The sequence below is a fragment of the Hylobates moloch genome, unplaced genomic scaffold (assembly GCF_009828535.3).
Source record: "Hylobates moloch isolate HMO894 unplaced genomic scaffold, HMol_V3 SCAFFOLD_18, whole genome shotgun sequence".
In the NCBI taxonomy this organism is placed as follows: domain Eukaryota; kingdom Metazoa; phylum Chordata; class Mammalia; order Primates; family Hylobatidae; genus Hylobates; species Hylobates moloch.
Window position 1 is genome coordinate 68,081,162 of NW_026652293.1, and position 15,257 is coordinate 68,096,418.

General features: G+C 40.9%; 2 protein-coding genes across 3 annotated transcripts in view; one reads left to right on the forward strand and one right to left on the reverse strand.

The window, feature by feature from the left end:
* The window catches only part of B3GALNT2 (beta-1,3-N-acetylgalactosaminyltransferase 2), a 59,245-nt gene that overhangs the window by 24,485 nt on the left and 19,503 nt on the right, over positions 1-15,257 (reverse strand). For both annotated transcript variants that reach the window (XM_032136445.2, XM_032136446.2), the window contains 2 exons: positions 14,404-14,597; positions 9,055-9,150 (listed from right to left, as the gene is read on the reverse strand). In XM_032136445.2, coding sequence (XP_031992336.1) covers positions 9,055-9,150; positions 14,404-14,597 — 290 coding nt within the window. The remainder of the gene's footprint in view (positions 1-9,054; positions 9,151-14,403; positions 14,598-15,257) is intronic.
* Positions 11,565-12,116, forward strand: LOC116457322 (large ribosomal subunit protein uL22-like). The gene has a single exon (XM_032753811.2). It carries the CDS (start codon positions 11,565-11,567, stop codon positions 12,114-12,116), a length of 552 nt encoding a protein of 183 aa, XP_032609702.1.

Genomic DNA, 15,257 nt, shown 5'->3' on the forward strand with positions numbered 1-15,257 from the left:
AAATAGTGCCTTTATTACCACTAAAAGGCACACAGAAATTGAACTGCCTCTTTAAAAGATTCCATTTTCGTATCTTTTAAACAGGTGCTGATTGTTTCTATACGTTCCCTAAGTAGACTTAATTCTCTTTTTAAAAATTTATTTTTCTTTTTCAATTCTATTCCTTCTGAGGCCTTAACATTCTCTTAAACTTGAGGTCAAATCTGAAATAATTAAATCCCTACATAACAGGAAACAACATTTCTTTTTTTTCTTCTTTTTTGAGACGGAGTTTCGCTCTGTTGCCCAGGCTGGAGTGCAGTGGTGCGATCTCAACTCACTGCAACCTCCGCCTCTGGGTTCAAGCGATTCTCCTGCCTCGGCCTCCAGAGTAGCTGGGACTATAGGTGCACGCCATCACATCTGGCTAATTTTTATATTTTTAGTAGAGACAGGGTTTCACCATGTTGGTCAGGCTGGTCTCAAACTCCTGACCTCTAGTGATCTGGCTGCGTAGGCCTCCTAAAGTGCTGGGGTTACAGGCATAAGCCACCACACCCGGCCCCAGAGGAAACAACGTTTCTAATAATTGGGAAGAACTGTATGATTGAAGCTTAATTAGTAACGTCAATATCTTAAGACAACGTATTATCAAACATATCAACAGGCCAGTATAGGAAGATTGGATTAAGAGGAAAATTTTGGCAATGTAGCAATATCAAAGGGGAGAAAGATGCAATAACTGGAAGATAAAAAGCATTTTGGGCCAGGTGCAGTGGCTCACACCTATAATCCCAGCACTCTGAGAGGTCAAGGCGGGCGAATCACCTGAGGTTGGAAGTTCATCGATTATAGAACAGGCTCCTCTAGAGGGATGTGAAGCATAGCCAGGTCCCTTGAGTTTTAAGCTGTTGCTTGTAGTGTTCTGGCGAGCAGTTTTGTTAGTTCAGCTGTTGAAGTTTAGGGCTAAGCATAGTGGGGTATCTAATCCCAGTTTGGATCTTAGCTATTGTGTATTCAGAGCTATTAAAGCCACTTTAAGACCAGCCTGACCAACATGAAGAAACTCGGTCTCTACTAAAAATACAAAAAATTAGCTGGGCGTGGTGGCACATGCCTGTAATCCCAGCTACTTGGGAGTCTGAGGCAGGAGAATCTCTTGAACCCAGGAGGCAGAGGTTATGGTGAGCTGAGATCGCACCATTGCACTCCAGCCTGGGCAACAAGAGCGAAACTCCATTTCAAAAAAAAAAAAGCATTTAGGTCACATTCTACCTAGATAAAATAGCATTCTAAAACACCCACTCTTCCGCTGTTGTAATTAAGTTCGATGCCCAAATCTAGCACAGTTCAGATTTAGCTTTTTAGGTACCTTGACAAACTAAACAGGAGGTTCCTAGATAGGGGACCTGGGCATTGAAATCACTTGAATGAGCCAAGAGCATTAAAGATGAATGAACTGACATTTTGGTTTATGCACTGATTTTCTGTGAATTTACACATCAGTAAGAATCTGATAATCTCTAAGTGAACTGGAAGGTCAGTGTTAGGACCTGTTGCTAAGTCCCAGGCCTCTTGATGATATAGTTTGGATATATGGCCCCTCCAAATCTCATTTTGAAGTGTGACCCCCCAACGCTGGAGGTAGGGCCTAGTAGGAGGTGTTTGAGTCATGGGAATTGATCCCTCAAGAATGGTTTGACTCCTTCCCTACAGTAATGAGTGAGTTCTTGCTCTATTTGTATTCAAGAGCTGGTTTTTTAAAAGAGCCTGGCATCTCTCTCTTGTTCCCTCTCTCACCATGTGACATGCTTACTCCCCCCCTTCGCCTTCCACTATGAGTGGAAGCTTCCTGAGGCCTTCACCAGAAGCAGATGCTGGTGCCATGTTTCTTTTCTTTTTTTTTTTTAGATGGAGTCTCGCTGTTGCCCAGGCTGGAGTGCAGTGGCACAATCTCTGCTCACTGCAACCTCCATCTCCCAGGTTCAAGTGATTTTCGTGCTTCAGCCTCCTGAGTAGCTGGGATTACAGGCATACACTACCACACGCAGCTAATTTTTGTATTTTTAGTAGAGATGGAGTTTCACCATGTTGGCCAGAGGCTGGTCTCAAACTCCTGACCTAAGGAGATCTGCCCGCCTCAGCCTCCCAAAGCCCTGGGGTTACAGGCATGAGCCACCGTGCCCAGCTGCCATGCTTCTTGTATAGCCTGCAGACCCACGAGCCAAATAAACCTCTTTTCTCTATAGATTACCCAGCCTCAGGTATTCCTTTGTAGAAACACTAAATGGACTAATATGCTTGACCACATGAACACATGCTTTGTGTTAATCATGTCTCTTTCTCCTTGCAACAACCACTTCTTGCCCTTGGTATACTCTATTTTCTTCTAAAACTTTAACAGTGATAGAGTTTGTAAGGACTGATAGCATATACACTTAGGATAAGGAACTGATACGACTTGGTGAGTACCTGGACATGAGAGTTAGGATAACTCTCATGATTCTGGTCTAGATGACTTGAGGAAAAGGAGATGGTTACCCAAGATTAAAAATACAGGCGATGAGAACAGGTGGGATGGAGACAATGTTACCATTAGAATGCCCATGGAACATTCAAGTGGAGAAGTTCAGAAGGCAGCTCAAAGCATGTCTGGAGTTCACAAGAGATGCTGGGGCTGTAATTATAGATTTAACAGCCTTCAGCATACAGGCAGTAATGAATGAAATTCCCTGGGAAGAATAAGTAAAATAAAACAGAAGGCTAGGTAGCAAATCCTAACGATTAATATTCAAGAGGAAAGCAAAAAGGAAATAATGAATCATACCAAAAGTAAAAACTATAGTGACCAGATAAAAATCCTCACCTTGAAACTACAAATCTAGAAAAGATGATAAAACGCGTAATTCTCTGTACTGTCCATTCAATTGACATGACATGTGACATGCTATTTCACAGTGGGTCCTTCCTGGCACCCAACTCCATTTGTCTGTGACTAGGCTATGATACAACAAACAAATTCAATGAATAATTGAATAGTTACCAGAAAAATTCCCTAGTCCCCCCAAATCATCTTGACTTATTCATGGAACTTAAATAACCCATCAGATGTTTTACTACTAAGCAAGGAAGAAGCTTTATCTTCCACCTGTCTCCTATACCTGTTTCTGCTCCACAACACAGTTTAATTTCTATTCCTCACCTCTGCTCTCATATACCTACTTTTTATTCTGATGTAAGGCAATTACGAAGCCAGGTATCTCTTAAGATCCAAAACAACTTGTTTATGGCAATTCCCTGCTAAGATCATAAAAACCAAAATAAAAGTTGGGAAAAAATAGCATGATACAGGTTGGAAAAATGAGATATCATATGTATCTCTCCCATAACATAAGCAAGCTGTCTGTTAACTCCTTTCACGCATCAATTCTTTTCCATAAAGCTTCAAATTTCTCATCCAAACAACAGAGTAGCTTAAATATATACAGAATTTCTGTGCCTATAAACATTAACAACTTCTTGTGGATTGGAGAAATGACTATATATAAAGAATTTCAACCTTCATAAAAAATAAGGATATAGGCTGGGCATGGTGGCTCACACCTGTAATCCCAGCACTTTGGGAGGCGGAGGCGGGTGGATCACCTGAGGTCAGGAGTTCAAAACCAGCCTGGCCAACATGGTGAAACTCTGTCTCTATTAAAAATACAAAAATTAGCCAGGTGTGGTGGCAGGCACTCGTAATCCCAGCTATTCAGGAGGCTGAGGTAGGAGAATCATTTGAACCTGGGAGGTGGAGGTTGCAGTGAGCCGAGATTGAGCCATTGCACTCCAGCCTGGGCAACAGGAGTGAAACTCTGTCTAAGGATGTAAGTGTCCATAATGCTAACAATAATGTTGCTAGTGACTCAGGTGAACAAAAATAGTCTGCTTTTTACTGAAATTAGTTTCAGGTTCCAACTGTACCATTAAGGACAACATAAAATAGAGACATAATTTTTTTTTTTTTTTTTTTTGAGACAGAGTCTTGCTCTGTCTCTGTCACTCAGGCTGGAGTGCAGTGGTGTGATCTTGGCTCACTACAACCTCTGCCTCCCAGGTTCAAGTGATTCTCCTGCCTCAGCCTTCTGGGTAGCTGGGACTACAGGCATGCACTACCACATCTGGCTAATTTTTTGTATTTTTAGTAGAGATGGGGTTTCACCGTGTTAGCCAGGATGGTCTCGATCTCCTGACCTCGTGATCCACCCGCCTCGGCCTCCTAAAGTGCTGGGATTACAGGTGTGAGCCACCACGCCCGGCCAAAACATAAATATTTTAAGAGAAACACACAGTAGTCTTTACTTGTGAAGAATCACTTGTGACGCCCACTGAGATTTATGCTTTAGTGAGCTACACAATGAAAACCTTACAGGCGACCTGCTTACTGGACAAGCTATACTGCCGACATGTAACTCCAGGCAATCACCAAGGGTGGAGGGAGTAAGATGATGAACTTCCTTTCGCAAATGGAATACACTACCTATTTCTCTTCTGTTACTCTTTGCTGATGATATGCCAGCAAACAATCACTATCATTTTTCTGAGCAAATAAACCCAATCAGCCTTGATGCAGCAAAAAAAAGTATTTAAAATTAAACATATTTTCAACAAAAACAGAATTTTGTACAACAGGAGAGAATTTTTTTAATTGCTAAAAGTTTATTTTTTCTATTATATAAAGCTAATATGTTTATTATGGAACACTTAGATATACAAAAAGAAGAAAATTAAAATCATCCATAATCTTAGCTCCCCACCAGGTATAGCCACTATTAAATAATTGCTTGCTTTTTGTGTGTGTGGTTATTTTTGTTGTTTGAATAGGGACTGGGTTTCATCAAGTTGCCCAGGCTGGTCATCTCAAACTCATGGGCTCAATGATCTGCCCGCCTTGGCCTCCCAAAGTGCTGAGAGGATAAGCCTGAGACACCACACCTGGCCTGCTTGTTTTTAAAAGAAAAAAATATTATACAAAATTAATAAAAGTAATAAAATCAAGTCTATTTAGCCTAAAGCCTGAAGGGAGATAAAAAGCACAAGGCTATAATCATTAAAACTCTTAATAAGTAGACCTGGTGGCCAGGTGCAGTGGCTCATGCCTGTAATCCCAGCACTTTGGGAGGCCAAGGCAGGCGGGCGGATCACGAGATCAGGAGATCAAGACCATCCTGGCTAACATGGTGAAACTCCATCTCTACTAAAAATACAAAAAATTAGCAAGGCGTGATGGCACACACCTATAGTACCAGCTACTCAGGAGGCTGAGGCAGGAGAATTACTTGAACCCGGGAGGTGGAGGTTGCAGGGAGCCCAGATTGCGCCACTGCACTCCCGCCTGAGTGACAGAGCAAGACTCCGTTTCTAAACAAACAAACAAACTAGACCAGGTGTGGTGGCTCAAGCCTGTAATCCTAGACCTTTGGGAGGTGAGAGGATTGCTTGAGGCCAGAAGTTCAAGACCAGCCTGCCAACATAGCGACACACCCGTCTGCACAAGAAATAAAAAATTTAGGCCAGGCGTGGTGGCTCACGGCTGTAATCTCAGCACTTTGGGAGGCCAGGGTAGGTGGATCACCTGGGGTCAGGAGTTCAAGACCAGCCTGGCCAACATGGTGAAACCTTGTCTCTACTAAAAAATACAAAAATTAGCCAGTGTGGTGGCATGTGCCTGTAATCCCAGCTACTTGAGAGGCTGGGGCAGGAGAATCACTTGAACGTGGGAGGCAGAGGTTGCAGTGAGCCAGGATCATGCCAGTGCACTCCAGCCTGGGTGACAGAGCAAAACGCTGTCTCAAAAAAAAAAAAAAAAAAAAAAAAAAAAATAGATATAAAAAATTTAGCTGGGCGTGGTGGCAGGTGCCTGTAGTCCCAGCTACTCATGAGGTTGAGGTAGGAGGATCATTTGAGCCCAGATGGTTGAGGCTGCAGTGAGCTATGATCATGCCACTGCACTCCTGCCTGGGCAGCAGAGCCAGAGCCTGTCTCAAAAAAATAAATAAGTAAATAAAAATTAGGGGGAAAAAAAGTCCTAATAACTACAAAGGTAACTCACTATTTTGGCTGAGTACTTCCCATCATTAGTACCCACTGCCAGATATACCATCCTGAACACAAGCAAGGAAGGTTAACCCCTCTCCCCCAACCCAATTTTTATTTTGAAAAACTTCAAACCTATAGAAAAGTTCAAATTACCATTCAAATCACCTAGACTCACCAATTGTTCACATTTAGCCACATTTGCCTTTTCTCTCTCTCTACACACACACTTTTCTGTTGTTGGATCACTTGAAAATAAAATATAGGTATCATGAATTTTTAACTTTAAGTATTTCGGCATGTATTTCCTAAGAACAAGGACATTCTAAGAGAAAATAATATTTTTTATGAACTAATCAAAATTTGCAATTCTTTCTATAAGGCTGACCAAGATAATGGAGCAGACTCCATGAAACTGCGATTAGCTTGAAGCATTAAAGTTTATTTTCTTCCTCTTTGCTGCACCCCATGTGACTTTCTTTTGGAATACAGTTTCTCAATCTCAGCACCAACGACATTTTGGGCCAGATAATTATTTGCTGGGGCGGGGGTGGGGTGGTGCCCTGTAGCTGCAGGATGTTTAGCAGAATCCCTGTCCCTTTACCCACTAGATGCCAGTATCACCCTACATCCAGTTTTAACAACTGAAAGTGTCTCTATACACTGCTCTGTGCGCAGAGGGCAAATTGCCCCTGGTGAAGAAACACTGCTCTTAAAGAATAGGACCCCCTCAATCCAGATGAGGAGTATAATGATAATGACAACATCTATTGATCTACTGAATGCATGGCATATGGCAGCATGTTCTAAGCAGTCTACGTGTGTTAAATCATTTAGCCCCCAGAATAACCATCTGAAATGGGTGGGGTAGCACCTTCATCTTAGAGGAGGAAATAGACACAGTGAGATTAAGTACCTCATGTGAATGAACAAACCAAAGAATGGCTTCCTGCAAAAACTGAGATGCAACACTATGTATCTGAACCACTATTCTTTTTTTTGAGATGGAGTCTCTCTCACTCTGTGGCCCAGGCTGGAGTGCAGTGGTGCGATCTTGGCTCACTGCAACCTGTCCTCCAGGTTCAAGCGATTCTCCTGCCTCAGCCTCCCAAGTAACTGGGATTACAGGAGCCTGCCACCGCACCCAGCTAATTTTTGTATTTTTAGTAGAGACGGGGTTTTGCCGTCTTGGCCAGGCTGGTCTTGAACTCCTGACCTTGTGATCCACCCGCCTTGGCCTCCCAAAATGCTGGGATTACAGGTGTGAGCCACTGAGCCCGACCTGAACCACCATTCCTAAAGTAAAAGATAACTTTGATGGCACATACTGCACTTAAAAAGGAAAAAAGTTCATATGTGAAAGTAATAAAAGGATGTAGGAAAACAGGCACTCTCATATATTGCTAATGATTGTTCACACTGATACAAATTGCTAAACTCCCCTCCAGGAAGGAATCACGTGACTTAAAAATGTGTATGCCCTTTGACCCAACAATTCATCCTAAGAAAATAACCAGTTATACACATAAAACAGAAGTGCAGTGATATTTACTACAGTCTTTTCCATAACACCGAAAAATTGAAACTCTATCAATACCCAAATACAGAGTTAAATGACAATACTTTCATACAATGTAATTCTATATAGCCATTACAAATAATAGAGCATATCATATCAAAAGACGTTCATGATACGTTAAAGTAAGTAAATTATGAAGTAGAATGAATGGCATAATCCTAGCAACTATATACACATAGAAGCAAAAATGTTAAATGTGATTATCTCCAAATATGAGATTCTAGTAGTCTCGTTTTCCTTTAGCATATCTGCATTTTCCTTTTTCTCCACCCCTCTGTTTTAGTTTGGCTTTTATTTAAAAGTTGTTTTGTTTTTTTTTTTAAATTTATTTTTTGACTGCTCTTGCGGAGCAGGCTAGCCCATAAGCAGTATGCTGAGAGCAGTGTATTCAGAAGTTTTTAAAGTGGAAGTTCAGATACAAATGAAAAGGATATCCCTTTGACACTGACAGAATTAACATACAGTTTCAACTACTTGTACTCAATTCCAAAGACCCACAGTATGTTATAAAAATGTGTGGTTCCTATTGTTGAACAAATTGTGAATGGCACCCCACAGACTGGGTAGGAAAAAGTTTCTTGGTTAGTCACCAGGGCCGGTCAGTTGTCTAGCCTCCACACCTTAACCCAGCTGAGATGCTGCGGGATGAACTCTATAGGTGATCTAAAGTGAATCCCAGAGATGTCTAGGAAACTGACCCCAATTGTGGTTCCAGAGCACTGTGTTCAGGAATGTACTCAGCCTAGACTAAAACAGCCTAGAAAGGCTGAAACTGATGAATGAATAATTTATTCATGTCTGATCCTGATTCTGTCACTCTGTGACCATATTGTGTGGCTTAACTCCAGGACTAATGAGGGCACCTGGCAGGCAAGGCATTCTTTAGTGCCTATCTAGTTACGACTGGACCTAGAGGGACCCAGAAGGTGACAGGTACCTTTTCAGGCTATCATCCACAACTGTTCACCCTTTGGAGAAATTTTATTTAACTTGGAAATGTGGCCCATCTCTGTCATTATCCTGTCTGCACTGACTTTTTTTTCTTTTCATTCTTTAGATAAGCAAATTATTTAATTTTTACCCAAATGGTATCTCTGTCTGGTCTTTCCATCAATCCACACCCAACGCCATCCTTTGTCATTAAAACAGTTGTGCAGTTCTCTACTCCACTAAATAAACTACGGCAACGTGCAATGTTTTTCAAAAAGTGGTTTTGGAACCTCTGAGGCCTCATGAAGTCCCCAGGAGGTTTGAATACAGAGTGCTATGTTTTAGCCCATCCACAGTTGGTGCCTTCATCTATCACTCTGGAGTGCTGCCCTGGTACAAGAAAATATCAAGTGCCTGCCCCTGAAAGCACATGCCCACTCCTATGAAGGACTGCATTGGTATTACAGTCTTTTCCTGCCATCCTGTACCTCTGGTAAGATGAACTGTTCCACAGGCTTGTACCACAGCTTGTTCACCTGCACACCACAGCTTGGAGGACTGAAGCGAGCAATGAAGAGGGCCTCCTACAAATTGGGAGAAAAAGACAAGAAAAAATACTTCATGTTATACATTGCATATGCAACAAGTTTTCCAACCTTATATCTTGGTCAGCTAAATCCACAATGGCCCTAACCATGGTCACTAACATGGTTCTACTGTGGTTTTGGCATCACTGGGTTTTCTAGTGCAGTCATGGTTATTAAATAATGATATTTAAGGTAATCAAAGTTGTCATGAAATTCTCAAATGCTAAACATAATCCACATAACCTTAAAAAAAAAAAAAACCCACTTTGAAAGAAAAAATATTCAGGGAAGTGAGCAGTGTTGTTAAATTAAGTCAACACATTATAGTGTCAAAACTCCCCCAAAGGGTTAAAACTAAACTGAAAGACACAGATTTTTACTGGGAACAAAAGCACTCAGGAAACTCCCTTCAAAAAGGATCTTCAGAAGAAAATATAAACAAAACAAAAAAGGGAATATAAAAGAGGACTAGGGCCAGGTGCAGTGGTTCACGCTTGCAATCCCAGCACTTTGGGAGGCTGAGGCAGGCAGATCACTTGAGGTCAGGAGTTCCAGACCAGCCTGGCCAACATGTGAAACTCCACATTTCTACTAAAAATACAAAAATTAGCTGGGTGTGGTGGCAGGCACTTGTAGTCCCAGCTACTTGGGAGGCTGAAGCAGGAGAATCGCTTGAACCCAGGAGGTGGAGGCTGCAGTGAGCCAAGACTGCACCACTGCACTCCAGCCTGGACCACAGAGCCAGACACTGTCTCAAAAAAAAAAAAAAAAAAAAGGACTGATTTTCATTATGTCTATCGTTTTCTTGGGCCCTCCCATTTCCTCTAGGCAACATTTCCTCATTCTCATGCCTATTCTTATATACCAACTTACCATAGGGGAAACTTCTGTTAAGCTCTTAAAACCATGCAGGGGTTCAAAATTAAGCACATTTCAATGGATTATGTCTATTTCTTTCATGAACACCAGCTCTTAGCAATGCAGTATAAGAATAGTTTTTGCATTGTGACTACCCATGAACCCATTAGCATCCATCTTAGACTAGTCCTTTCTTGAGGACAAAGATTAACTCCTCCCTGGTTAAAAATACGGCAACTAAAGGTTATATTGACATGATCAAAATATTGTATGTCTGAACCAAACTACTTGATTGATAACTCGCACACTATAAATAGTTTTGTTTTTTGAGACAGTCTCACTCTGTCACCTAGGCTGGAGTGAGTGATGCAATCATGGCTCACTGTAATGCAGCCTCAACCTCCCGGGCTCAAGTGATCCTCCCACCTCAACCTCCCAAGTAGCTGGGACTATAAGCAAATGCCACCACGCCTGCCTATTTTCTTAATTTTTTGTAGAGATGGGGTCTCACTGTATTGTCTAGGCTGGCCTCTAACTCCTGGGCTGAAGAAATCCATCTGCCTTGCCCTCCCAAAATGCTGGGATTACAGGTGTCAGCCACTGCGCCTGGCTAATAGTTTTTTTTTAAAACTATATATACTAAGATAAACGAGTGTGTCAAAAAAATTCAAGATTAATTCTAATTTCTAGATAACAGTGATACTCAGAGTACTGCTATTTCAATTAACTATTTGATCTTCAGTATCAATGAAACTGTTAACTACAATCATATATGGACCCTATAGTTGAGTATACAAAGCTCTTCTCACTGTAATCATTATAGATGGCATCATCAGTAGAAATTCTACTCTTCTCTCTGTCTTACATTTATGTCTATAAACACATCAACAAACGACACAGATTATTTAGAGGAAGAACAGGGCAAATTACAAAAAAGGAATTTAATCTCAAATTTATTTGTATATTTATTGGCGAGTCTCTAACATTGTAGTCATTGCTAATAATCAACATTAATAATACAAACACATTTAAAAAAACTGAACAGAGTTCTGCTGCCAGTAATATCAGACCAATTCTCCTATAGATAATAACTATGAACTCTGGATGAAACATAAAAAAACAATGATTTGAAGGCACTGGAATTCAAACAAACAGGCAGAACCTGGAGAAGAATCACAACTTGGAAGAAGGAAAAGGCTCCAAATACGCATCTCCTCCCTACGCCCCTTCTTGACTCTTTGTCTGAAGATACAACTCTAGGGCAACTAGAAATTTGAATGAAAATCTGTAGTCTTTCTGCTTGAAAATTAAGAGGACAGAGTTGGGGCAAACATCAATTTATAAAAGGCGTTAGGGGGAACCTCCCAGAAAGGAAAGGATCACAGAGAGAACCGTAAATTCTTCATATAAACTCTGCCCAAATCTGTGGCTGACTCATGAAATACACATACAAGGCAGAACCCAAGTAGCTCATCCAAGGCCAGAAAAACTGAATAAAGATTTTAGCTGTTTCTGGCTCTCTTTCCCTAAGCAGCCTGAGGTAATCTGTGAAAATGGTTCGCTATTCACTTGACCCAGAGAACTCCACGAAATCATGCAAATCAAGAGGTTCCAATCTTCGTGTTCACTTTAAGAACACTTGTGAAACTGCTCAGGCCATCAAGGGTATGCATATACAAAAAGCCACGAAGTATCTGAAAGATGTCACTTTACAGAAACAGTGCGTACCATTCCAACATTACAATGGTGGAGTTGGCAGGTGTGCGCAGGCCAAGCAGTGGGGCTGGACACAAGGTTGGTGGCCCAAAAAGAGTGAATTTTTGCTGCACATGCTTAAAAACGCGGAGAGTAACGCTGAACTTAAGGGTTTAGACGTAGATTCTCTGGTCATTGAGCATATCCAAGTGAACAAAGCACCTAAGATGCACCGCGGGACCTACAGAGCTCATGGTCGGATTAACCCGTACATGAGCTCTCCCTGCCACATTGAGATGATCCTTATGGAAAAGGAACAGATTGTTCCTAAACCAGAAGAGGAGGTTGCCCATAAGAAAAAGATATCCCAGAAGAAACTGAAGAAACAAAAACTTATGGCACGGGAGTAAATCCAGCATTAAAATAAATGTAATTAAAAGGAAAAAAAAAGATTTTAGCTGTTTCTCATTGCAAGTGAGACAATGTTTACAGTCTGTGTCCAGCCAATTTAACTGCCTGCTAAAACAAAAAAAAAAATTAGTACTGTTTGAGGAATATAATAGGATCCAGAGTTCCTACAATGAATTATTTACAATATCTAGGATACAATGCAAAGATAAGGGCCAGGTTTGGTGGCTCACAACTGTAATCCCAGCACTTTGGGAAGTCAAGGCAGGAGGATCACTTGAGGCTAAGAGTTTGACACCAGCCTGGGCAACATGGCGAGACCCTGCTCTACAAAAAATTTTATAAGTAGCTGGGTATGGTGGCACAGGCATGTAGTCGCAGCTACTCAGGAGGCTGAGGGGGGTGGATAGCTTGAGCCCAGGAGTTTAAGGCTACAGTGAACCACGATTGTGCCACTGCACTCCAGCCCAGGTAAAAGAGCGAGACCCTGTCAAACAACAATAAAAAAACCAAAACCCAAACCAAAAAAACCCCCAAAATACTAGACATAAAACAGAAAAATGTTACCCATATTTTAGAGGAAAGATAATAATCAACAAAGACAGACGCCGAGATGACTTACAATAAGCGCACACAGATTTTAAAGCTGCTGTTATAACTACAGTCAAAGCTGTAGAGAAAAATATTTAAACAATGAACGCATAGGAAATTTTAGAGAAATAGAAACAGTAAAAAAGAACTAAATGGACACTGAAGCACTAAAAAGTATAATATTTAAAATAAAAAATTCATTGGATAGGCTTAACTTCAGATTTGAGATGACAGAAGAGTCACTAATCTTTTTTTTTTTTTTTTTTTTGAGACGGAGTCTCGTCTGTCGCCCAGGCTGGAGTGCAGTGGCGCGATCTCAGCTCACTGCAAGCTCCGCCTCCCGGGTTCACGCCATTCTCCTGCCTCAGCCTCTCCGAGTAGCTGGGACTACAGGCGCCCGCCACCACGCCCGGCTAATTTTTTTGTATTTTTAGTAGAGACGGGGTTTCACCGTGGTCTCGATCTCCTGACCTCGTGATCCGCCTGCCTCGGCCTCCCAAAGTGCTGGGATTACAAGCGTGAGCCACCGCGCCCGGCAAGAGTCACTAATCTTGAATACAGATTAACAGAAGTTATCTACATTAGAAAAGAGAAAAAACACTGAAAAAAAATCAACAGTCTTGTGATCTGCAGGACAATACCAAAAGATCTACCATACATGTAATTGGAATCCCAGGAGGAGTAGGGAGAGTGAGCAAAGTCAGAAAAGGTTCTGAAGACATTAATAGCTGAAAATCCCCCAAATTTGGTAAAAGACATACATTTACAGATTGAAGAAACATGTAGCACGCCCTGAACAAAACAGACAAAGAAAAAGCACACTAGGCCTGGTGTGGTGTCTCATGCCTGTAATCCCAGCACTTTGGGAGGCTACTTGGGAGGCTGAGGCAGCACTTTGGGAGGCCAAGAAGGGCAGATCACTTGAGGTCAGGAGTTCGACACTAGCCTAGCCAACATGGCAAAATCCCATCTTTACTAAAAATACAAAAATTAGCCAGGTGTGGTGGCATGCACCTGTAATCTCAGCTACTTGGGAGTGAATATATATATGTAATAAACCAAATACAGAAAAACGTTAACTGTTGTAGAATGTAGTTAGTGGCTATAGGGTTGTTTACTGAATAATTCCTTCAAGTTTTCTTCATGTTTAAAACTAAAAAACAGATCCTTCAAATACAATTCCATGCTACTCCTTCAGATGCACTCTGTGAACAAATCAGATTTCCCCACATATCAGAAATAGAGAAACCTCAGTGGTTTTCTGTAAAAGAATAACTTTTATTCCCTCTATATCCTTATTACAAAAAAGATTTGAAGCAGTTATTAGCCTTATATTACAGACTTTTACAGTTGGAAGAAAGAGGCAATAATACTCACTTATCCTAAGAATCCTAAACTTTTTTTATATCCATTACCAACTTTTGAAGTTCCCTAGGCTTTAGGGAATTTTAGGTTGGAGATTTCTAATCTAGTCAACTCCTTCTCTTCTAGATATAGCACATTTATTCATAGATAATCTATCCCCAAACCAGTCTTATATCACACTACAGTGTATTTAGTCAACAGGGGAAGAAAGGTGAAGTCTCTCAACCAGAGAGAATTATACAGTCTTTCAATCTACTTACTGTATGTCATAAGGAAAAGTTGAAGTTTTTGAAAAAGAAAAAAGAGAAAAAACCTGTACAGAGCAGTGCATACCTCTTGTTCTGCCTGATAAAGTTTGACAGTGATGTTCCTCTGGAAACCCACATCACTGGCATCGTAGAACACTCCAAGACTGGTAATAACGATGGGGTAGAGAACTCGGAAACTCACGCTGACAACTCGATCCTCAGGGAGCCCCGATGAAGTGTCTTCGGACAGACTGAACGCTTCAATTTCCTGATTCAAAACTAAGTAATGAGAACAAGTTTATATAATCGAACAAATATAATCTTTTGTTTTACCAGTAAGAAATAGTGAAGCGGGCTTAATGCCAAAACCTAGGTAATCATTTGCTATATAATTCACAAATGGCAAGAATTTTTTAAAAACGCTTGAGAAAAATGGCTGCTTCTATATAAACATTTTTGAAATTTAAGAATAAAGTTTTCAGCCACATCTAAGTAAGTTAATTATCAGAACTGCTTTAATAGCTTTTTGCATACATGTGTGCATATATATGTATAAATGCCACAGGAGATATTAAATTTAAGTCAACTGGAAGGCATCTATTTGGAAGGGTTGGATAAACAGAAATAATAAAAACAGTACTGACTGTAGTCATAAATAATCAGTAAATTTGGTCTTACTCTGCAAATTCCCAAAATCCTACTTCTTGTTAGGCAATTTAAAATATTTGTGATACGTCAGGCAATTATCATGGTATAAATAAGCAACTGAAGTCACTTCAAATAACACTGAAAAACTCTTGCTGTACAGCACTGATAAAAGATAAGCATATCAAACACACAGTTTTTTTGTTTTTTTTTTGTTTTTTTTGAGACCGAGTCTCGCTCTATCGCCCAGGCTGGAGTGCAGTGGCGCAATCTCGGCTCACTGCAAGCTCCACC